The 23,320-nt window shown below is 38.0% G+C and overlaps 1 protein-coding gene across 1 annotated transcript in view; it reads right to left on the bottom strand.

The window, feature by feature from the left end:
- The window catches only part of LOC124605573 (F-box/LRR-repeat protein 4), a 164,898-nt gene that overhangs the window by 88,214 nt on the left and 53,364 nt on the right, over nt 1-23,320 (bottom strand). Inside the window, exons 2-6 of the mRNA XM_047137350.1 lie at nt 19,922-20,015; nt 11,197-11,392; nt 10,909-11,101; nt 10,417-10,560; nt 7,261-7,386 (exon numbers count right to left, since the gene is read on the bottom strand). Of these exons, the coding sequence (XP_046993306.1) occupies nt 7,261-7,386; nt 10,417-10,560; nt 10,909-11,101; nt 11,197-11,392; nt 19,922-20,015 (753 nt within the window). The remainder of the gene's footprint in view (nt 1-7,260; nt 7,387-10,416; nt 10,561-10,908; nt 11,102-11,196; nt 11,393-19,921; nt 20,016-23,320) is intronic.

Here is a 23,320-nt window from a genome sequence, read left to right as displayed (position 1 = left end):
ATGACTTTACCATAAGTCGAAACCAGTCATAATAAACAAATGTTATTGCGATCTCACTGCTGTGATCACTGTACTCCATGGATAATGTTGTCTAAATTTATAAACAGGCTTCAACCTTTCCATGAAATAAAAGGTATATTGCCTTCTCTTGTGTCAAGTCAATGTTTTCACTGCTATTTCATTGTGGTACATAGTGGTGGATCCAGACCTCATCAGTAATGAGATTCTGGAGCACAGAATCATTTTGATTCTCTCAAACAGTCTAAAAATTCATTTTTTTATTTGCTTTTAGCAAAAATTGAACAAATAAAAGCTTTATCATAGTGTACTCTACATTACATTGCACAGTTCTCTTTCTGCCGATATTCCTATAGTATCAGTTATCTGATACATCTATAGTTTCCATTTTCAAACATCAACTAATCAATGCTTGGATCTGTGGTTTTGGGTCTGAATCTTTCTTCAACAGAAACATGACACTGCCTGAATACAGCCACCCGTTTCTTAACTTGAAAATGAAGGAGGGAGTAGGGTAAGAAACTTATACAAAATGTAGTGAAGTTTAATATTTTCACCATCTCCATGAAGAAATGATGCAAATCTGAAGGCAACAGCTTACCAATACTGGCAGGTTCTGGAGAGATCTTCAAAGTGACAAATCAATTAAACAGCGTCATTCCACTGTACACAAGTACACATACAAAACCTATGAATTTTTTTAGCTTTGCCTACACATAGACTAACACACCACCTGTTCGGTTTGTTTCTATCAGGCAATCAGATTTCAGGCTATGCTACTGATTAGGCTGTCACCACAGACTTCACATCACAAAATAGTAAAAATAATACTGAGTAAATATTGAGAAAAACATCTTCGGTGTCCTTTCATGCTACCAGAAATATGCGTGTCACACGTCCTATGCAACGATTAAAGACCGCATCACGTTTGAAGGTGGCCCAGTTTTCAGCCATTCTGCACATCCCACTCCACTAGCCACTGGCAGCCAATAATATTCATTCTATTTCCGAATGGCTAGCAGCAAGTTACTCCCAGACAGTGAGAATTCGCGACAACCGAATTGTTCGTTTCATTTAACTGTTAGTTTTTATTATTTTTTTTCTTGTAGCAGTATAGGTGTGAATGTGTATCTGTAAATGTTTACGTGTGGTTGAGAGAGAGAAAGAGAAAAAGAGAGAGAGAGAGAGAGAGAGAGGGGGGGGGGGGGGGGCAGGTGACCGCAATAAATGTGAAGTGCTTCACAAGCAGGCGAGGGGCATTATTTACAAGCATTTGCAACTTTTTCAAATGTGAATTTGAAGACACAAGAACGAACTCCAGAACCATGTGGTGTCAGCAAGAGAATGTAAAGAGAATTGTAAACAAAAGTGTCAGAGCTGTAGGAACAGTAGAAAAAGTTGGTTTCATGTTGCCTGGAAAGCACCAAAATCGCAAGGAACCTGTAACACGAATGGATGGTTTTAACAATGATATTTTAAAGTGTTCCATGTGAATTATGAATGTCTGACATCAAATAACATTTTACAGTTATGTAGGAGAAAATTAGCTTCAATGATAAGCACTTCGTCAACGTAAAGAATTTTAAAAGACGTTGGCTCCTGATGCGTTAAGAAGAGAGTTTTTAGTTCAAAGAAGTGACATAGGTGAAGCAGGAATTACATCCCTTATAAAGCTTCACGATATAAGAGAAGGTAGTAGTTCAAAAGTCAATTAGAATAATTTCAGGAAATGAATGACGGTACTGGCAGTTTTAAAGTTTTCATAGGACTAGGTTCTCGGATAATTATTCTGCATGCTGACTCTTCTTCTGGTTATGTTTACATGTAAGAAAAATAGCAGTGACTACCATTTGGAAATGAATGCTGTCAGTTTTGTGACGTGATTCACAATTCTTGTCATACCTTGCTTCGAAGTTTGTCATTGCCAGTTATAATCCAACTGTTACAGAGAAAACACAAAGTATAAACACCAGAAAAGTGGATATTTTTCCCTGGCTTAAAAATAATACTATTAAGCACTGTATAAACCAGGCTTGTGTCAATCTCCTGCAGTCCGTTAATTTATACATGTTGCATGACACGACGTACAGACTTTACTTCCTTGCACGTGAATGGGGCCACTCAGTTTTGCGTTTACTCACGTGTCACTGTCAGTTAAGCCCTATTGAATTAATTTGGGCAAAGGATAAGACTATGTGGGGGAGAAGAGGGGAGGGGAGTGGAGGGAGAGAGAAACATTCAAGATAACATTCACTGAACTGCTTGTGCATGAGGCAATAGGCAACATCCCACCTGTAGCGTGGGCACAGTGCGGCATGCTAAAATGCTTCAGAAAGAATAATTTGACAGGGAAGTGATGATGGATATAAGCCTTAAATTTACAATCAGATTGTTTGGAAAATATTCAAATAGAAGTGATGGTGTATTGCGATGTAGACTTTGAAACAAAGTAATAATATTTCTCAGTTTTAAAGACTTGTGGTTTAAAAAAAGTGTGTGTCAACATATCAGTTGCAAACATAATAATGAGAACTTCCCAGCCTTTTTGATTAGGACTTTGTATCCTTTGAATTAGGCAGACTATAATGTTCAACATATTGCCCAAGGAGAAGTTAAGCTTCTCCCACCATATTGTACGGTCTAATAACACGTGAGAATGTAGCTGGATAAATTCGTCAAAAGTCCGATATTTCCACATGTAAGCCCCTGCCACTTTCAAGGCACAAACTGGATAAGGTCCTAAAATGACAGTAATTGTTACTTGTCGAGACATCAATGGTTTTCAATGTTACCAGTCCTCATTCCCTGGAGTTATTTGCAGATGATGGTTAACTGTTTGCTTGTTCAATGGATTATACATGCGGTCTCTCACTGTAATGTCGAACGAGTTAGTTTACACTCGTAATGCCCATTAACAGCAAAAAATATGACAACTTACTGACCATTTTTACGATAGTCTTTTCATTAGTCTTTTCTACCACTAATTATTTGTTATGCGCAGTGATTCCACTTAACTACAGTCAAACACATCAACACACACACCTTATACAAATTTTTAAAAATCCTATTGAGTAGAAACAGTTGTCAGGCAAATATAATGATTTTGGTTTGTGCTTGAAGTTAATTTTGTTATGTATCAAATTTTTACTTATAATACAGTTCAAATTGCAATGAATTATAATTATTGCAAGTAGTTTCAATGATCTTGTCATTAGACAATTGTCATTTTGAGAAAAATTGTACTTCACGTATTCAAAAAGCTGTGTCAGCTGTTCTTGCCTCCCGACTTCACGCAGAGTAAATCTGTGGAGCAGTGGACACAACGTCATCAAGACGTGAATTAACATTTCTCTCATGACAACTGATCGAAATTGGTGTTAATATTTAATATTCCCCCCTCACAGATTTGAACGTATAATATGATGTAGCCTAGGCAAATGAGCCTGACTGTTGTCCGCAGCAATGCAGTTCGGCAATGTGGACTTTGTTTGCCTGCTCTCTTCAGCTGCGCATACGCAGTTCTCATCCCTTCACTGCTCTGCCTCTATCCACGGAAGCGCCGTCACACATGACGCGAGCTTTAGTTGATAAGACACGAACGAAGCAGGTGACATGTTGATTTATGTGCTTGCAAAGCAAAAGTGTCATATTTATATTTGTCTGCTATAAAACTATGCTGTTAGATTTGCCACATTCAAGATTTCACCAAACCATGTGACTTTTGCAAGATTTGTTGTGCAAAATCGTTGGGATTTATGCTATCCAAGGATAAAACTGTTACCTCTATTCCACATTAAAATAGTCTGATTATATTAAAAATTGAACTGTACAGTACTGATGTTCCACAATAATATTTATTTTATAGTTTGTTGTGAATTGGTTTAGAGCTTTCTAGGCCATCCTCGGACAACTTCAGATTAAACAGACAGTCCACAAAACATCCTGCAGATGTACAAAGATTATTTTTCAGAATATGTGTGACTTTTTATGACTGTATACCTATATGAAAGTCACAAAAGTAATGAAGTACGCAAAAAAGTTACAAACAAATAACCCTTATATTACATTATACTCAAAGAATGTATAGGGCAAAACAATACACAAGTGAGTTCTGATGCAACTACTATGTTATATGGACAAAGTAACTGGTGAATGTGATGAACAGGTAAAAGGGGGGAGGCAGTTGCAGAGGGCAGCAAGGAGGCAAGGAATATGGGTAGAGAACAATTACAGCATTTACAATATGTATGTTATCTTATGGTGAGAAAACTTATAACTGGCTGCTGCTACTTTAGTAAGAGTGAATAATGGAACTGTATTTGATTATTAAGGATTATATCATGATTCTGTGTCTGGTATTCGCTGATAGTCAGAACTTCAAGTAATGATAGTTTTTGCCTTTAATTGCTCTGTGGAAAACATTATAATCAACATCACAAGAATGATACTGATTCAGACCATGTTCAGCAAAGGTGGAATCTTTCTCTTTCAATCTGCAACACCTTTCAAATTCACAATTTAGGAGTAAAGGAGGACACTTATCGAACAGCAGAAGTGTCAAGTCTTTGACAGGCACAAGCAAAAGGCAATGAAAACTTGCTAGAGTTCTTTAGTATCCCCACTAGCAGACATACCCATCGACACAGATGAGCTGTCACAAGTATCATATGAACAGCTATAATGGACAGTGTGCACAGAGTGTTGTAAGGGCAGAGATGCTGACAAAAGTGTTTACTTGAAGGTGGCAATCAGTAGGGCCAGGTACTTCCTATTTTCACACTGACTTACATGGACCTGACTTTCACATTATGCTGTGCTCTTTGTGCAGCATGCACCTTGTTTCAGCCATTTGCATTGATCATGTTCTACTTTTCTATGCCAGTCTTTACATGATGTTCGGACTCTCTGGCCCACTTTAGGCTCATTTGCACACCACATATTTCCTCTTCCAGGATCCAGCTCCCCAGTTTAGGAATCTAGCAATCACTGTCACCTAGAGGAATGACATTTGAGATGGCAGAACAGTTTCGTGGCATTCTCACACTTGTGCAGATACAAAATTGGCAGCAGGAAATGTTCCGCATATCACACTTCTGCTAACATCTGTCATAGCACATCATCTGCATGAAAAGTACATTTTCAGCAAGTGACAAAATGCTTTCTCCCCTACCTGCACTCCTGTCATTGAAGGACCACTCCCCCTCTGCACACATTAGCATGGTGTGGTGGCTGCATTGGATATTAGGTGACTTAATAAGTCAACAGCCAATTTGAGTTCACTAGCTACATATGGTCAATGTTTCCTCAATTATGACCGAGCATATTCTTCAAGACTCAAGTGTTTGATTTAAAAGGTCGATGATTGATACTGTTGCTAAATAGAGTGCATTGGGGGGGGGGGGGGGGGGGGGCGGGGGAATGGAGTTATAAGTGACACAAGAAAAGGTGGTGGCTGGGCCACTTCATCACGTACTGGCTCGGTCTGGAACACTTGCATCAACTGTCTTGTTTTTCCATTACTGTTCCAATCTAGCAGAAGTCAGGTCATAATTGTGCGAAGAAACTAAATGTTGCAAGTTGTGTTGACAACATCGATCAGGGATTACGTCAGCATTGGCTCTCTCATGTCTCCCTTCTCCACAATGGCCTAAAATATTTTCGTAATTCCACCATCACCCAGGGTGTGAACCATCAGTCTTTTGTGCCACTTATAACTCGTTTAGTCACATCAAATGTAGACAGGAAGAAAACAGGACGAAGTCGAGTGAGACATCAAGTAAGAACGTAGAAATGAGGTAACCTCACTAGGAAGAAATGTAAAATGGGGGAATTTTTAGTGTTGATCTCATGGGTTTTTCAAAGGGGCTATGAATTTATGGCGTAGAATCGCAAAAATCATAAAATCAGAGAACTCAAAATTTAAGTTCTACTGTATTCAGTGATGAAACTAGCAAACTTTGGCAAACATGAATACAAGTACTTCAAGCAGAGTTGAAGGAAACATTGAACCATACTGGGTTGCTTATTCAAACTAAACTGCAACTTATTGCCACATATTCATGTAAGCCTGTGTTCACAGTCCCTATTTCTTGTTTCAACCATAGGATGATGATAATCTCTATTAATGACAACACGGCAAAGAACCTGTTATGTATATCCAGCATGCTAGGTCTCTGCAATGTAGATATTCTGAGGAGGGAGAAATACCTTCAGAATTTAGTGAAAAAGGAATTTCCCATGCCAGCAGAACATATGGACATTGTCAAATTTCTAGTGTTCAAATATGATCTCCAACTGGCAGTTCTCAAATTATAGTGAAGTGTTGATGGTTCGATAGCATGTCTCAAAGAGAACTTGGAAGTTATGACAACACTTCCTTTTGAAAAACCTTCGAAATTGTTTAGTTGCAGACTTAATTGTTCCTTAACTGATTTGATTAATGGAGTTAAAATAAGGGTTTCTTTTTTTTTAACAATGTAGATAAATGAGATGTGTTATGTCAATAACTTAACATAATTGACAGGTATAATTTCATTTACAAAATAACACTGAAAAACAATATAATACAACAAAAATATAGAACTTAATTGAAAAATAAGTCATCACACAATAATAATGAAATTGGGGAAAAAAATAACACTCAATTCCAAAAAAAATAAATTGAATTTTTCCTGTCCCCACTTATAGCTCTTCACTAACCAAAGGTGAATTTGCTACATTTCGGTAATGTACCAACATAACCAAAACAAAGAAATCAGTGACACGAATGCTGTCTCTGCACTGGGTCAAGATCTTTCCATCTTACTCTTGTGCAACTATAGGATGAGAAAATCTTATTGTTCCAGGAACTACCTGTCAGTGTACTTCAACAACACACTGATGGTCAGTGTGCTTTGAAGATAGGGATGAGAACATTATAAAATGCAGATAGGACATAAAACAAATAAAAAATGAATACCAATTCAACTAAAAAGTGAACCATGAAAGATAAAACAATGCAATACATTACATCAAGGAAGTTATTAAATTAGAATTCAATTAACAAGTCATACCAATTATGTGCAGTTGATAACTGTGAAACGTGAAAGCAAGAAAATTTCATAATAAATGACAAATGCGGAAATTAAAATCAAATGGAACAACAATCAAGAACTGTTTTTTGAAAATAACAGTTTTAAACACACAATATTTTACAATAAAATCAAAATTTACAATGAAAACATCCACTCTTATTTAACTTACCTTTAAGTTTAATTCTGTGTAAAGCAGACTATCTGTTGCCAAAGCATAAAAATGTTTGTTAACTAATGAACACTTCCGTAAGGATTTGAGATCTAAGTAACCCAATATTTTAAGGACAGTTTCATCCTGAAAATAAAAGAAACATACAATAAAAATGTAACATATTAATCCGCCACCACCTCTCTCGCCCTTCAGGTAAACAATGGAATATACATATTTTGAAGCACCAAGTTAACTTTAGTTTTATTTCATCAAATACATGAAAGCAAAATTGCCGATCTTTATTATACCTTTGGAGAAAAGACATTCTATCTATGATTAGATTAGATGCAGTTTTCGTTCCACAGATCCAAAAAATGAGATGATTCTCGTGGGTGTGGAACATGTCACAAAATATAATGTAAAAAAACATTTTAATATAATACTTACTACCCTCCACATTTTCAGGAGATTGTCACAATAGGTGAACACATTAGTAAACTAGAACTGCTAATATTTACAGAATTAATATGCTGTCAGAATGAAACATTGTTATGCATTTTTAATAAATTTATCATACACAGAATACCCAATCTTGACTGTTGTGACCAAGTGCTGTCAAAACTGAAATCTAATAGACATTTTTACTTAAGCTGGTCCAACAGTCTCTGTTAAGATATTCATCCATAGAGTAGAAGGAGTTGCTTATCAAAAAGTCTTTCGAACTCTGTTTAAACCATGCTTCATCTGAAACCAAATTCTTAATGGTAGCTGGCAATTTCTTGAAAACGTGTATTCCTGAATATTGGACCCCTTTTTGGACCAAGGTAAGTTATTTTAGGTCTTTATGTAGAATGTTCTTATTCCTAGTATTGATACTACCCATTGAGATATTGGTTGGAAATAGAGATATGTTACATACAACAAATTTAATTAAGGAATAAATATACAGGGTGTACATTAAGTTCGAGAACACTTTCAATTATTTACTGCACAAGAACTAAACATTGTATAGATGCCATAGATATTGCATTTTGAAGAGAAATTGTGAAAGTTGACTTAAAAAAAAAAAAAAAAAAAAAAAAAAAAAAAAAAAAAAAAAAAAAATCCGATATGCAAACCATGAGTGACTCTACAGACGTCAATACGGTAGTCAAATTCTTGCCATCTTGCCATACCCGTCCCTGTATGGCATAGTCATCTGTGGCAGTCGCTTCCCATATTCTCTCCTGGAGCTCTGCTACATCACGTGGTAGAGGCAGTACATATACCAGTTCTTTAAAGTGTTCCCACAGAAAAAAAGTCACACAGAATGAGATCTGGTGTGTTTGTCGAACTCCAACACACAGAAAACTAGCTCTGCACCTGAGCTCGCCATGTTTGCGACTAGTGCTGACTATCGGCAAATTACCAAACTATGTTGTGGTGGTACACATGGAGGGAAAAAAAAAAACACTTTCAGGGTTTCTCTTCAAAATGACATATGTATGACATCTGTACAATGTTTGGTTTTTGTGCAATAAATAACTGAAAGCGTTCCCGGACTTTATGTACACCCTGTACTGAGAAGCATTGGTTAGAATACAACGTTCCTTGAACAGGTTTCTACATGATGTTCTTGGATTCATACCACAAATGACATAATAGAATGAAAGTAAGCGAAGTACGCAAGATTTTTATAGTTATATCTCCTACATATGACATCATTCTCACTGCAATTATAGACTTGCTTAGGCGCTTAAGCAATTCTGTGGTATGTCCTTCCCAACTGAATTGTTATTGAGTTGTAATCCCACAAATTTAACTGTCAACCTCTTCAATCTGCACATCTTCATATGCTATACACATGCTGGAAGGAAATCTCTTACAGGCTCTGAACTGCATATAGTGGGTCTTTTCAAAGTTTAATCACAACGAATTAGCTTTAAACCATTTAGTAATGTCGATGAAAATTTGGTTAGCAGCTATTTCTAAATCTGTACTCGACTTGCTATTTACTGCAATGTTTATATCATTTGCAAACTAAACAAACTTAGCATCTGACAATATAATAGATGAGAGGTCATTAATGTACACAAGAAAAAGCAATGGACCCACGATGGAACCCTGGAGGAACACCGTATGTAATTAATTCCCAGTCAGATGCAGACTGATTGTTTACTGCACAGGTATTTCGCAATGACACCCTTTGTTTCCTGTTAGTCAAATACGACTCAAACCATTTCACAGCACTGCTGGTGACAACATAATATTCTAATTTACATAAGAGAATGCTGTAGTTCACACAGTCAAAGGCTTTTGACAGGTCACAGAAAATGCCAGTAGCCTCTAATTTATTATGTAATGAATTAAGTACATTCTCACTGAAAGTGTAAATTGATTTCTCTACATCAGAACCATTAAGAAGCCCAAACTGTAACTTGGACGATATATTATTTACAGTCAGATGCTTAATGAGACACCTGAACACAGCCTTTTCAAATATTTTTGAGAAAACCGGCAAAAGTGAAATTGGTCAATAGCTGGATGGTATCTCTTTATCCCCCTTCTTGTAAAGAGGCTTAATTTCGGCATATTTCAGTAGTTTGGAAAAGTTCTGCTGATAAGAGATTGATTACACAAATAACTTAAAGATAGAACTCAACTCACATGAGCACTGTTTGATTAACACCATGGAGAAGAGCGACTGACATCACATGAAACAATTACAATCACAACTGGTTTTGGCCATGTACAGTCAATCTAAAGATTCTATACACTCTGTAGTAGGTGAACATAGCATTCATGACATGTCGCGAATACAATGTTGGTCAAATGATGTCTATGATGAATAGAATCCGAACTGAAAACACTTAGGATTGTAATCTTATTGTGGAACTGTGTTAATATAAACTTAGCAGAAGTGTAAAGTCAGATAATGATAAACAGATAATCATATTCACAAATAAATAGAGGAAAGAATGAGTCTGCTTAAATGACAGAAATCATTTCAGAGGAAGAATTTAAAAAAAAAATTTAGTCAGCAACATGTGCAATGTTTCTGAATTGCTTTGCTCTTGCAAATATGAAACACATGAATGACAATATGACTCCACTTTCAGATTCAAATTTTGGTATGACTGTTATCAAATAAATTGAAAACTTGAAACATTGGTTAGTAGAAACAGCAGTACTCACCGGTAGAGCTTCTATTGTTACGTCACTGACAGGTGCTGGACTATCTTTTGGTGGTTCTGGCAACGGTCTAGTTCTTGTCGTGCGATACACAATTCTACGATAGTCATCACTTAGAAACTGGGTGATATTATTTGGTATGTTAGTCTGCAAGTAATAAAAAAATAAAAAAAACTCAGTCCTTCATGGCTCTGCACGAAACAAGACATAAAGCACACAACTAACTGTGAAAAATAAGCTTATAAGCTATCTTAATGTAGAGCACGTGCTCACATTTCACTAGGGGCACTGTGTCATCTAATACAGTCGTACAGTTTGAAGGGGGATGATGTATGGATTGGTTTTACATATTAGGGAGCAAAACTGATACATATAGCTGAACACACTGAAGTGTGATGAAGTATCTAAATGAAGCCTTTATCCAACCATGGATGTCAAATGGCCAGTGATGATGATTGTGACCTATATATTAATACACTGTCTAGAGAAACTAACCTGATTTGGAATGTTGTGAATATTCAGTTCTTTTATCTGAGATAGAAGCCGGCTGACTTGTTTTCCATTAATTTCAGATGTGCTATTAGATTTATTGAATGAGGAAGAAAGTTCCTTCATTCCAACTAATAACACTGCATCCAACTCGGTATAATAATCCAAATGTAAGTGATGGAATTCCAGTCGCAAAACTCTGGAAAAAAGGATAAGCAAATCACAAATAAAAGACATCATTGTTTGATTTCAATTATAAAAGTCTTTACATTATATTAAGTACAATGTTCTTACCTAGTTGGAAAAGAAATGCTCCTAATCCTTGGGGAAAATATTCTGGCCACAGGGCCAACCCTTTGAGGCAAGCCTTCCCACAAAAGTGTCCATGCTTCATTGCTGTCTGCTGCCCAGATTCGTACGAGTGATCCAGGATTATAAGTTTCATAAACTTTTACCTCAACAGGATACACTGCTTGCTCGAATTCTAGATCTGCACAAAATATTTCAAAATAGTTAGTCAACAATGTCTATCAATTGGATGATCAACTGAGGGTGTCAGTAACAAAACAGTACACTACTAAGATAAAAGACATTAACAAATCATTATTATAGTCTGCTATTCCATGACTAACAATTATTTGCTGACTCTAACAATACAAAATCGATATAAAGTGCTTCTCTGTATGAAAGACCAATTACCACATTGCGCACAGCCACATATGTGAAAACAAGTCCTATTTAGAGACTTTTCTACAGTTTACGATGCGCATAGTCACATATTGGGCTTTTTAGGCACAGCATCTTTTTCATTACTTACTGCCCTTCTCCTCACGGACTTAATTTTTCTTCTTGTAAATGAGATAAGAGCATGTAGGTGGATGGGATTATTTTGCACTGTGTTATAAAGGTGTCTTCAGCTGCTGTGTGTACTATATCACTAAACCTAATTTCCACAGTCCCTGGCATCCAACAAAAAGATACTTCCTTCCTTAATTCTGAATATTCAGTCAAGTGCCTTTAATTTTCTGAATCATTCTCTTCGGAAGATATACTTCCATTACTGACTGGAGGTTACCTAGAGAGTCAAAGCAGATTAGAACTTTCTGCCAAGACAACTTCTAATTTTTTCAAATGCTTTTTGGATAGTGTACAGTTCCACATCATATTTGCTATACATATTTGAGATGCAGAACTTGGGAGACCGTGTGTTGAAGAATAATGGAGCAACCAAAGGTAGTTGCCTGCTTGAACAAATCAGAATATTTATTTTGTAGTACAGTAAAATCATAATGATAATACAACACACAGCTAAGAACATTATGAGAGGTTTTGTCGCATTTAAAATTAGATTGGGCCTTTCAATTAGACAAAATGGTGACTTGTTTAGGAGATCACTGCCTTTGCTAGTTGCTGGTCTATAAGCCACTCCTAGTCTTGATTTTGCTGGTGTCTGTACAGGTACCATCCAGCTGTGGCCTCCTACAAGCAGTCATCAACTGGCTCCTTGGCGTCTCCAAGAGGCCCTAGGTTGGCATTCCATGCCTGGGCACATCTCATGGCTGACCTCCCACCAGAGTTGCTGGCTGACCGATGCATGCGAGCCTTGCTGCCAGAGAAACACTTAGTGCAGCCAAGCTCTGCAAAGCCGCTGACACTGTACTCTCCTGAGGCTGCCTTCCTGCCTGGCATTCCACAACTGCCGAGGAACTGGTTCTTCGCACTCAGAGCCCTGCTCACCCTAAGTCAGAATCCTGGCACTTAAAAGTGTCAATGGCCAACTGACCATTCTCGCACCACAACTGGTGTCAGAAGTAGCTGGTGTCATTGGGCAATGTTGCTGGTCAGCACACAGTTTCATCACTGCAGTGTGACAGGTGAATACAAACACCCCCCCACCCCCAACCCTCCCGCTTTTCGCTTTTCATCCATATGAGTTGCAATTACAGAACATGTAGACTGGGGAACCGGTTTTAATGTGTGATTTGTGAAAGCTGACTCAGATATAGATTTGAAAGAATTCAGAGGGAACACCACAGAGCCATATTTGAGTTATGTGCTCGGTTAGATGTACATATTTAGTTTGCTTAGGCTTAGTGCCCCTTGTGATCAATCGTCATCTGCAGTTGAGAATGTGGGTCTCACAAGAAGCGTGCAAGGGATTAGTCACTGCAGCCTGTAGTCACACTATACTGTTGTGCCCTCGGTGGCTCAGATGGATAGAGCATCTGCCACATGTAAGCAGGAGATCCCAGGTTCGAGCGAGGCACCTATTTTCAGCTGTCCCCACTGAGGTATATCGACAACACCTGTTGGCAGCTGAGGGTTTCGATTAATTATCATTCCTTTCTAGAGAAGCTGAATGGTCATCATTGGTCATTTGGAGCACATCACTGTACCGGTTGCGGTGAAACAAGCACTATATCATTTGAGATATACAGAGGCGAGCCAGTGTGCCAGGACTTAACCCAGTTCACTGCTAGTAGAGCCACGTCACCACAATGCAGCTGTTCATAGCACACTATTATTCACCGTAATTTAAGAATAGAATTAAAAGTTAAATTTGGTTTTCCAAACCTTGCCAGCATGTGTTTTAGTATTTTAATGTTTGAACTGTCAAATCTCACATTGATCAGATGAGTATTTTTCCTACATATATCATTTTAAGAAAAAAATAAGTGGTGCTAGATAATAAAGCTAGGAAACCAAAAATTGGTCAGAACGCACAGATGTACGTCAAAATTAACTGGTACAAGTCTCAACATGATTAAAGCAATATTTTGACCAGAATTAACGTTATTAAGAAAAATTGAAGGCGTTCAATACTAGACATAGAAATACGAAAATCTGCATGAAGCTTCAGTTCAACACAAAAATAATAACTATGTAACCCCATTGAGGTACCTCAAATAGTTTTCGAGTAATCTGCTGAAAACTAAATTTGGAACAAAAATGTCCTTAATTGGGTAGATTAAGTATCTGTTATATTAATGCTACGGTTTGGTTACAGCATGTGATGAAATCTATTAAATAATAGAGCTATGCCAAGTTTCAAGACCTGGATGTAAATAATAACAAATACAAGGTCTCTTAAACTTGTAGTTCAGAGATCATATCCTACTGTCAGTTTTGTTCTCAAAATTCTAGACGGCAAAGTTTAACTGCAGTGAGCTAAAACTTTTTCAGTGATTTTAACCAATTTAACTACATACCTAACAAAAATACGAAGATTCTAAATTGATTCATGACATTGTTATAAAATATTGTGTGTCCAAGAAAGCAGCCATTTAGAGGCTGCTATCATGGGCATACAGCAGATGACAGCACGTGTTCCCTTGGCCGTCCGCTGCGCCAGTATATAAATACAGCCTGAGAGGGAATACTAGACTTCACTTCGCACCCAGCCACCATACAATTCACATCAGTCAAATGCCAGAGTACACGCTGCCTCAGATGACGTCACAGATAGACTGCAACTAAACTAATGTTTTGGCTCAAATAGGAAGTGAACTCGAGAGGACTGTCCACCATCCTGGATCACTTAGATTTCACAGAAGTAACTGTTAGTGTGCCACCCGTAAGGTTAACAAATCCATTTGGCAAGTGGTGACAATTATTTTCCACTTTTGTGGCGAGCAATTACTTTGATTATCAGAAGTCAGGGCAAAAGACAATTTAATAGGAACTTACCACAGAGTGTCGTCTCTGAACTGCTCATAGTGCTGTTTATCATACAGAGATTTATTATTAGCATTAACATAATTAATATTACAATGTTTTGCGTGTGAAACATCACAAAATATACCTATCAATTAGAACTCAACATCTTCATTTGCAGTCATAGTCCTGATCCCACAGAGCAAATAGAGAATAGAAACATTTCTTTCAGCGGGCTGGACAAGAAAGTGGACTTGCAGACTGGGAACTATGGTCAGTATGTTCCGCATCGCTTTCTGGCTGATCTCAGAAATACTTTCCAGGCTCTCGTAAAAGACACAAACAATAATTCCAATATTCCAATACTTCCTCCTATTACTTATGACTGACATATTATTATACACTACTGGCCAGTAAAATTGCTACACCAAGAAGAAATGCAAGTGATAAACGGGTATTCATTGGACAAATATATAATACTACAACTGACATGTAATTACATTTTCACGCAATTTGGGTGCATAGATCCTGAGAAATCAGTACCCAGAACAACCACCTCTGGCCGTAATAATGGCCTTGATATGTCTGGGCACTGAGTCAAACAGAGCTTGGATGGCGTGTACAGGTACAGCTGCCCATGCAGCTTCAACACGATACCACAGAGTAGCGACTGAGGTATTGTGACGAGCCAGTTGCTCAGCCAGGACCTGCAACATGCGGTCGTGCATTATCCTGCTGAAATGTAGGGTTTCGCCAGGATCAAATGAAGGGTAGAGCCACGGGTCGTAACACATCTGAAATGTAACGTCCACTGTTCAAAGTGCCGTCAATGCGAACAAGAGGTGACCGAGACGTGTACCTAATGGCACCCCATACAATCACTCCCGGTGATATGCCAGTATGGTAATGACGAATACATGCTTCCAATGTGCATTCACCACGATGTCGCCAAACACGGATGCGACCATCATGATGCTGTGAACAGAACCTGGATTCATCAGAAAAAATGACGTTTTGCCATTCGTGCACCCAGGTTCGTCGCTGAGTACACCATCACAGGCGCTCCTGTCTGTGATGCAGCGTCTTGGGTAACCACAGCCATGGTCTCCGACCTGATAGTCCATGCTGCTGCAAATGTCGTCGAACTGTTTGTGCAGGTGGTTGTTGACTTGCAAACGTCCCCGTCTGTTGACTCAGGTATCGAGACTTGGCTGCACGATCCGTTACAGCCATGCGGATAAGATGCCTGTCATCTCGACTGCTAGTGATATGAGGCCGCTGGGATATAGCACGGTGTTCCGTGTTACCCTCCTGAACCCACCGATTCCATATTCTGCTAACAGTCATTGGAACTCGACCAACATGAGCAGCAATGTCGCAATACGATAAACCGCAATAGCGATAGGCTACAATCCGACCTTTACCAAAGTCGGAAACGTGATGGTACATGTTTCTCCTCCTTACACGAGGCATCACCACAACGTTTCACCAGGCAACACCGGTCAACTGCTGTTTGTGTATGAGAAATCGGTTGGAAACTTTCCTCTTGTCAGCACGTTGTAGGTGTCGCCACCAGCAGCAACTTTGTGTAAATGCTCTGAAAAGCTAATCATTTGCATATCACAGCATCTTCTTCCTGTTGGTTAAATTTCGCGTCTGTAGTGTGTCATCTTCGTGGTGTAGCAATTTTAATGGCCAGTAGTGTATTATCCTCCACTTTGTCCGAGATGTGACATTCAAATCAATTTGTTAGCCTACAGGCAGAGCCACATTCCAGCATTATTATGCTCTGTATCAAATATAATAAAGAAGACAGTAAAACATACGGCGACCCACACATAGGCAAAGTTAGCACCCATTTAAAAAATAATAATAATAATAATGGGAATGAGTGTATGACATCGTTGAGCGGGAGGCCCCATCTGCGGAAGTTCGGCCAAAAAGTGCAAGTCTTATTTCATTCATTACCACATTGGGCAACTTGCGTGCTGGTGATGAGGATGAAATGATGATGAGGACAATACAACACCCAGTTCACGAGCAGAGAAAATCTCCAACCTGGCCGGGAATCGAACTCAGGTCTGCTTGCATGGGAGGCGAGAACGTTACCACTCAGCTAAGCAGGCAGACATTCTTTAGACAAATTCAAATAATGTATGGGTTACATCAACATACAAATTACAGTCACAGCTAGCTTTTTTATTTATGTCAAAGACATACTCAATGAAAATACATAAGTATACCGATAGTGAATGTCCACTGATGTTGCAGATGATAGTGTTTACTACATACTATCAGCAACTGATAGTCATCCACAGTAATTCATGTCAACCACATTCACATAAGAGAGCCTTTTTCAGTTTGTGGTTGGTAGGGTAATTAATTCTGTGTTAGACAGCAATGAAATTAACAAAGGACTGAATATACTGACTGCAGTAGCTGTTAAGAATAGGTATAGAAAGAAATCCATTGAGGCAATAAACAATAACAACACTTCAACAGTCAATTTGACAAAATATTTCGTCATGATGCACAAAAAATACATAATCTCAGACAATCCAACTACAAGATTAACTGCAGTGACTGTAATAAATTCTATAGAGCACAGACAAATAAAGATTAAGAGAAAACCTGAATACCAGTGAAAATAATAAATCATAATTTAGTGTAAATTTACACTGTAGCAAACATGCTGCAACTAATAATGACACACACTAAGTTCTACATTGGCTAAAATAAAGGCAGACTAATGAATATTTTTTAATAAATTGAAATTTAGACTGCTTCCAATAAAAAGCCAGAGTGTGTTCTTAATGAACAAACACATTTTAAACATAGAAACTTCATAGAGAATTTCAAGCATATATTATGCTGATGACTGAAACATAGATAATACTGGTGAGCAATGTATTTCACTGTAATGGATGTTTAATACTTACTATTCTTTGCTACTCTTCCTGACTTGAATTTCTGAATGTGAGTGATCACAGCAAATCTATGTCATAACAGTATGGCTATATCACATTTGGATGTTTTACTTATGCATGGACTTTCAGTGTTAATGTACTTATATATTATCTTCAGGTATATCTTTGACATAAATCGAAACAGTCATCAGATGGACATTTCATGTAAGGAATGATGATGCTCAGCAATTAGCCAAGGAGGAAAAAATGCCTAATAGAGAACATAATGTGCCAAAGAGACAAATGGTTGGGGACGTATTATGAGATGAGACATTGCTGAAAACTGTTGTTGAAGAAATAGTGGAATGAAAGAATTGCAGGGACAGATGTAGAAGTGAGAATATACAGCAAAATGTCTGTGATGTAAGTTGCAGTAGAATTATTGAAACAAATAACACAGCTGACAAGTGGAATGGAGAACTGCATCGAACATGGTTTTACTAACAACTATTTTAATCTCACTTTAGCAGCATGTGACATAACTGGATCATCAGCTTTTAAAATTTCTATATACTTACCTGTACCAACACAATTTTGATGTAACTTGTCGACTACTGATAGGAAGTGGTTATTAAAAATTATGTACAATGCTAAAATTACGTGCAATGCTCAAATTATGCGGAATGTATGCAACAGATAAAAATTTAAACTTTTCCTCTCCACCTCATTCAACAAAGGAAGAAGAAAATTTCCATTACCAAAGCTCAAAGTAAAATGTTCAAATATTCCTGTTTCCTCAGGCACATTCCAATTTATCTTTTCAGTGGAGTGTATCTTTACAGGTTGGTATGTATATCCATGAATACATATCATTAATCACCAAAAAGAGCAACAGATAAACAACAAAGAAGGGTGCTAGGAAAAAACTGTTTGACAATCTGGAGACCACTGAGGGGACTATGAGAAACACAGGCTGACAAGACAATTCCCCAGGGACATGGTCACATGGATGAATCACATGACTTACTCTGGCATATAGTGGCCGACACAGCTTTCCTCCAGCACTTCTCTGTTTACACTCTGTGTCGGCTGCTGGATCAAATCTGTAGATAAGAGTGTTATCAGATCTTGATTTTGGTTGTATCCTTCTTGGCTGTGTATGCACAAGTTTTACTGACAATTCTTGGCTTCGTGTTACAGCCCTGTATGGATCTTCCTTGCAGACTTGTTTCCTCCCATCATGGTTGTGGTTACTGTCCTTATTGAGTTGAGATTTAAGTGAGTATATTTCATTCTGTGCACCAAAGCAAAAGCAAGCTCACCTACTGATTGGACTTTTCTACATGCCTGTCCACAGTGTAATACCTTCTCTATTAAATGAGTGCATACAGATGTGATGACAGAGAATTTTTACAAGTTCAAATACTGAAGTGTTGCTGACAGCACAAGTATGGATAGTAAGGAGTCTTCTACATAAGTCATCCTTAATAAATCTACATAAGTTATCATTATTCTACAGAAATAACCACTTGCTGAACCACAGAGTGTTGTATTGATGCAGTAATTTTCATTTTATCTGTAAGGGAATTCATGGCAATTTTTGGCTCACAGCAGTCACCAGAATTGTTTTAGCAGGAGATAACGAAACATTGCTGCTGCATTTCCCTGAGAAAGAAACTGTCCATAATCATCGAGGAAGACACATACAAAAGGGATCACTGTTGTTTTGTTCTTGTTCTTATCGTTCAGATTAGTGCTTATGTTTTTGATGGGGCATTTTATAACCCACCTTTGAATAAATGAAACAAGCTGCCTCTCAAATACTTAAGTACAGGACATGTTACACACAAAAATCAGGAATTTTCAAGCATTCTATCCCACAGCATGTGCTCCCACTGTTTGGAAGAAAATTTATATGAAATGTACTTGTGGAAATTCAGTTATTTTCTTAGAGACTTCATGGTCAAAACATTCTGAAAGATTCCCGCAAAATGAGAGACTGAAGCAGTAGTACACAATATTTATGTTCCCAACTGGATTTTCCATCAATACATCACATCTATAATAGGAAATACAAGGAATTTCTACAAGACATAACAAAATTTAGAAATTTGACCGTATTGCGACAACTATGCATAGAAAGGCAAAAGAATTACAAGATTTACAAAGAGAGAGAACTGTACACTGAATTAATGAGCTCACACCAAAATGGACCAGCAGTATGACACACTGTGAAAGAAGACAATGTAATTCATGAAATTGAGAAGACCTTCTCAATCTGCTGTCTCATATGAAGAAACATTCTACTAGCCTTTAATGTCCATTCCTTTTGAAACTCTCTCTTCCTCTATACCTTAGTTTCTGTGTTCTATCATATGAAGAAATCTTAAGGTCAGAATTTTTTTGCCTTTCCATGTATGGTTGCTCTTCTGAGTAAATAGTATCAGTAAGTACATTACCTATATAATCTTGACTAGTTATTCTGCGGACAGACTGCCGCATATAGGGAACTAATCTAGATGGAGCCAAATTCCACCATCTCCCATATGTCCTCTATAACAGAACAATAATTTATTATAATCACATAAACATAAATATCTTTATGACATGTGCTTTAAATACTACAGAGCTGACACTATATCAGAGCAGTTTGCTTCTGTTTAAAAAAACGAGAACTGAGACCACTCGACAGGAGAGGAGGAGAAAGGGGGAGGAAACCCTACCCCCCTCCCACACGAAGCTAGCAGCCTACATCTCTGTCCTGTGCTCCTGCATATGGTCAGAGAAATCACCAATTCCTTCTGGTGTTGTGAGGGTCATAATCAAACTTCATCATGGACCAGAAATAGTCTCCTCATTCATTGCCGAATAAGGAAAGAAAACAGTAAGCAACATAAAATACAAAGTGAAGTGGAATATTAAAACATTTGCTAAAGGCTATAACATAATTTTTTGGTGACATTGGCAACAACATAAACTTGGTAGTTCATGTGCAACTTCTTCTGGGTTGCAAAAGGTGGACTACTTTTGTTTTTCAGGTATGATGTAAGTACTACTCCTCTCGTGAAAAATCGAAGTTATAGACCTTCTCCCCCTTGTATGTTTACCCATCATCTAAAAAACCTGCTAAGAAATGGCGCTTTTTCAGTTTTTCCTCAGCAGGCAAAAATATGTCATTATCAATTTTTTCATACATAACACGCTGGAAAATTCGGAACAACTACTGAGATATGAGGCTGCAAAAATCTCCAAAAATGTCAAGAAATTACAAAAACTTAGATATGTCGGTGGTTTTGCTTTAATAACTTTTTAGTGCAGTTTTGTTTCTAATGTACAATAACCAGTGTTGTAGAAGATTTAATTTCCTTCAAGATTCATACAAAATATTTGTAATTACATGTCGAGAAGTACCACATTAACAAGCTTAGCGAAAGTGGAAGAGAAACTGAAAATACCATCCTCGCTCAAAAATTGTGTTCATGAAAGTAATTCTATCTTTAGCCCAATATACAGGTTGTTTCACAATTCATGAATATTTCTAGAGTTTGCCGATGGGACTTAGTACGTCATCCACTGACGCTACAGAGTGTTAACCCTTGAGCAGGCGCACCTGTGTATAAAGTGCGCCAACCAAAAATAAAATGATTTTGTGTGGTTCTTCTTTTGTTTCACAACTGCAAACCTATACCTATTGCTTCAGGTAACACAGTGATAAATTGTGTTGTCGTACGTCCAAGTGAGCAGCAGTAATATAAAACGAAAAGCGACCTAGACAAGAAAAAATTTATGATCAGTTCAAAAAAATGACCTCAGTTACGAACTAGTAACATAATCCCACATTGAGGCAGTTGTCTATGACATAACTATTGATCGAATAAGCGGCTGAACGAGATCTGATGCAAGTGCACTACTTAATGCCGTGAATGCGTCATTACTGTCTCTATAACACCTGTCCTTGGCAAAAGAGAGTTATAGTGAAAATTTAATTCATTATTGCTCAATAAAACAGTAGTTTAGCTCATATTATGTAAGTTTATTTTCTCCTTGTTTAAATAAACTAAGATTAAACTGTGACCCTGATCATACATGGCTTACCTTGGTAACATAAGGAAACCTATTCTTTTCATGTGTGCAAAGTGTGCCGCGCCCACTCGTGTTATGAAAAACAGCGCACCCACTCAAGGGTTAAAGTTGTAGATGTCAGCGCCTGTAAACGTGTGTGTCTATTCCACGACGATTTTATGAACTTTCTAGAATGATGGAGAAGGATAAATGTATCAATTTGAGAGAACGGTTGCTGCACCAAAACGAGCGAGTTGAAAGTTATAAGCGAAAAGCGCTCTGATGTCTCTGACAGTGGAATACGTGTACTGATACTGTTGTCGCTAAGATCGTAGGCTAGGCAACTTGCAAATTTCACAGGTGGTAGTATGGACCGTAACATGAAAAAAATGTCAAGTACACATGGGTTCTAACATGCACACCTTAAAAGCTACAAGAATTTGTTCAACAGAGGAGATGTGTTTCACAGGAGCAAAGATGGGCAAGTGTTCATGGCTCCTCAGGTACGCATTTTAGAGCCCATATGCACTAGACTTTTTTTCGTGTTATGGTCAATACTACCACCTCTGAAAGTTGCTTAGCACACAATCTTAGTAAAACAGTCACAGTACATGTATCCCACTGTCAGCGGTATCCGAACGGTTTTCACTTATAACTTCTGACTCATTCTTTTCCAATACAGGGACCCTTACCTCACATTAATACATTCATCCTTCTCCATCATTCTAGAAAGCCTGTAACATAAAGAGGGAAACACCCTGTATATACCAGATGGTCATAATTAAACTTTCCCTATTTAACAAGTTATAACAGGGAAAGTAATTAAATAACACGTTATAACAAGGAAACTAATGACTGCACGAGTACCAAACTTGGTACCATTACTGTCAAGCACATGGGGAAGAGAAATAATGCAGAATCAATTCAATTGAAACACTTTTAATTTGTAGCTACGGTACATGATACCATTACATACCAGTACCATCACTGGTACAAAAGGGGCTAAATACAGCACCCATCAGTGTCCAGAAGAGTCTGAAAGCACAGGATTGCATTCTGTACAGCGGAACGAAGCATGTCCATAGGTATGTTGGCTACCTCTCTTGATACGTTGCGCTTCACATCAGCACAAACGTGAATGTTCCCCTGATAAACCCTGTCCTTCAGGTAGCCCCACAACCAGAAACCACAGGGAGTGAGATCAGGTGATCACGCCAGCCAACCATTTGGAAATGACTGGCTGATAATTCGAACATTTCCAAATGTGTTTCAGAGAAGCAGGTGAACTTCAGGGGTGATGTGTGGGGGGCCCCATCTTGCATGAGAACTGTTGAGTTCAATGTGTCTCTCTCCTGCAGCGCGGGCATGACATGCTGGCAAAGCATATCGCAGTAATGTGGGCCAGTAACTCAGCACGTCTTTGGTCCTTTACCTCCAATCGGTTAAAAAAAGAATGGGCTAATGAAGAACGTAGCCACGAAGCCACACCATATGGTGACACATTCACCATACAGAGGAACTTCATGTTTGTTTGTTTGTTTTGTTTTAGGGCGCAAAAACAACTGGGGTCATATGCGCCCAAGTCAAAACTATAGATCACGAAGACAGAGAAGAGTTAAAAAATGACTGTGTATCAATCCCAATTGACGTAAGAAGAGACAGCTAAAAACAGAGATGCAGAGAAAGGGCTACAAAAGACACCACACAGAAATGGAGGTACAAAACGAAAAATTAAATGGCCTTCGCCATATTGCTTTGACATATAAAAAGTAAAACGCAGTCGACAGCCCGCGCGT

The sequence above is a fragment of the Schistocerca americana genome, chromosome 3, assembly GCF_021461395.2.
Source record: "Schistocerca americana isolate TAMUIC-IGC-003095 chromosome 3, iqSchAmer2.1, whole genome shotgun sequence".
NCBI classification, from domain to species: domain Eukaryota; kingdom Metazoa; phylum Arthropoda; class Insecta; order Orthoptera; family Acrididae; genus Schistocerca; species Schistocerca americana.
This window is presented reverse-complemented; position numbering and strand designations above follow the sequence as displayed.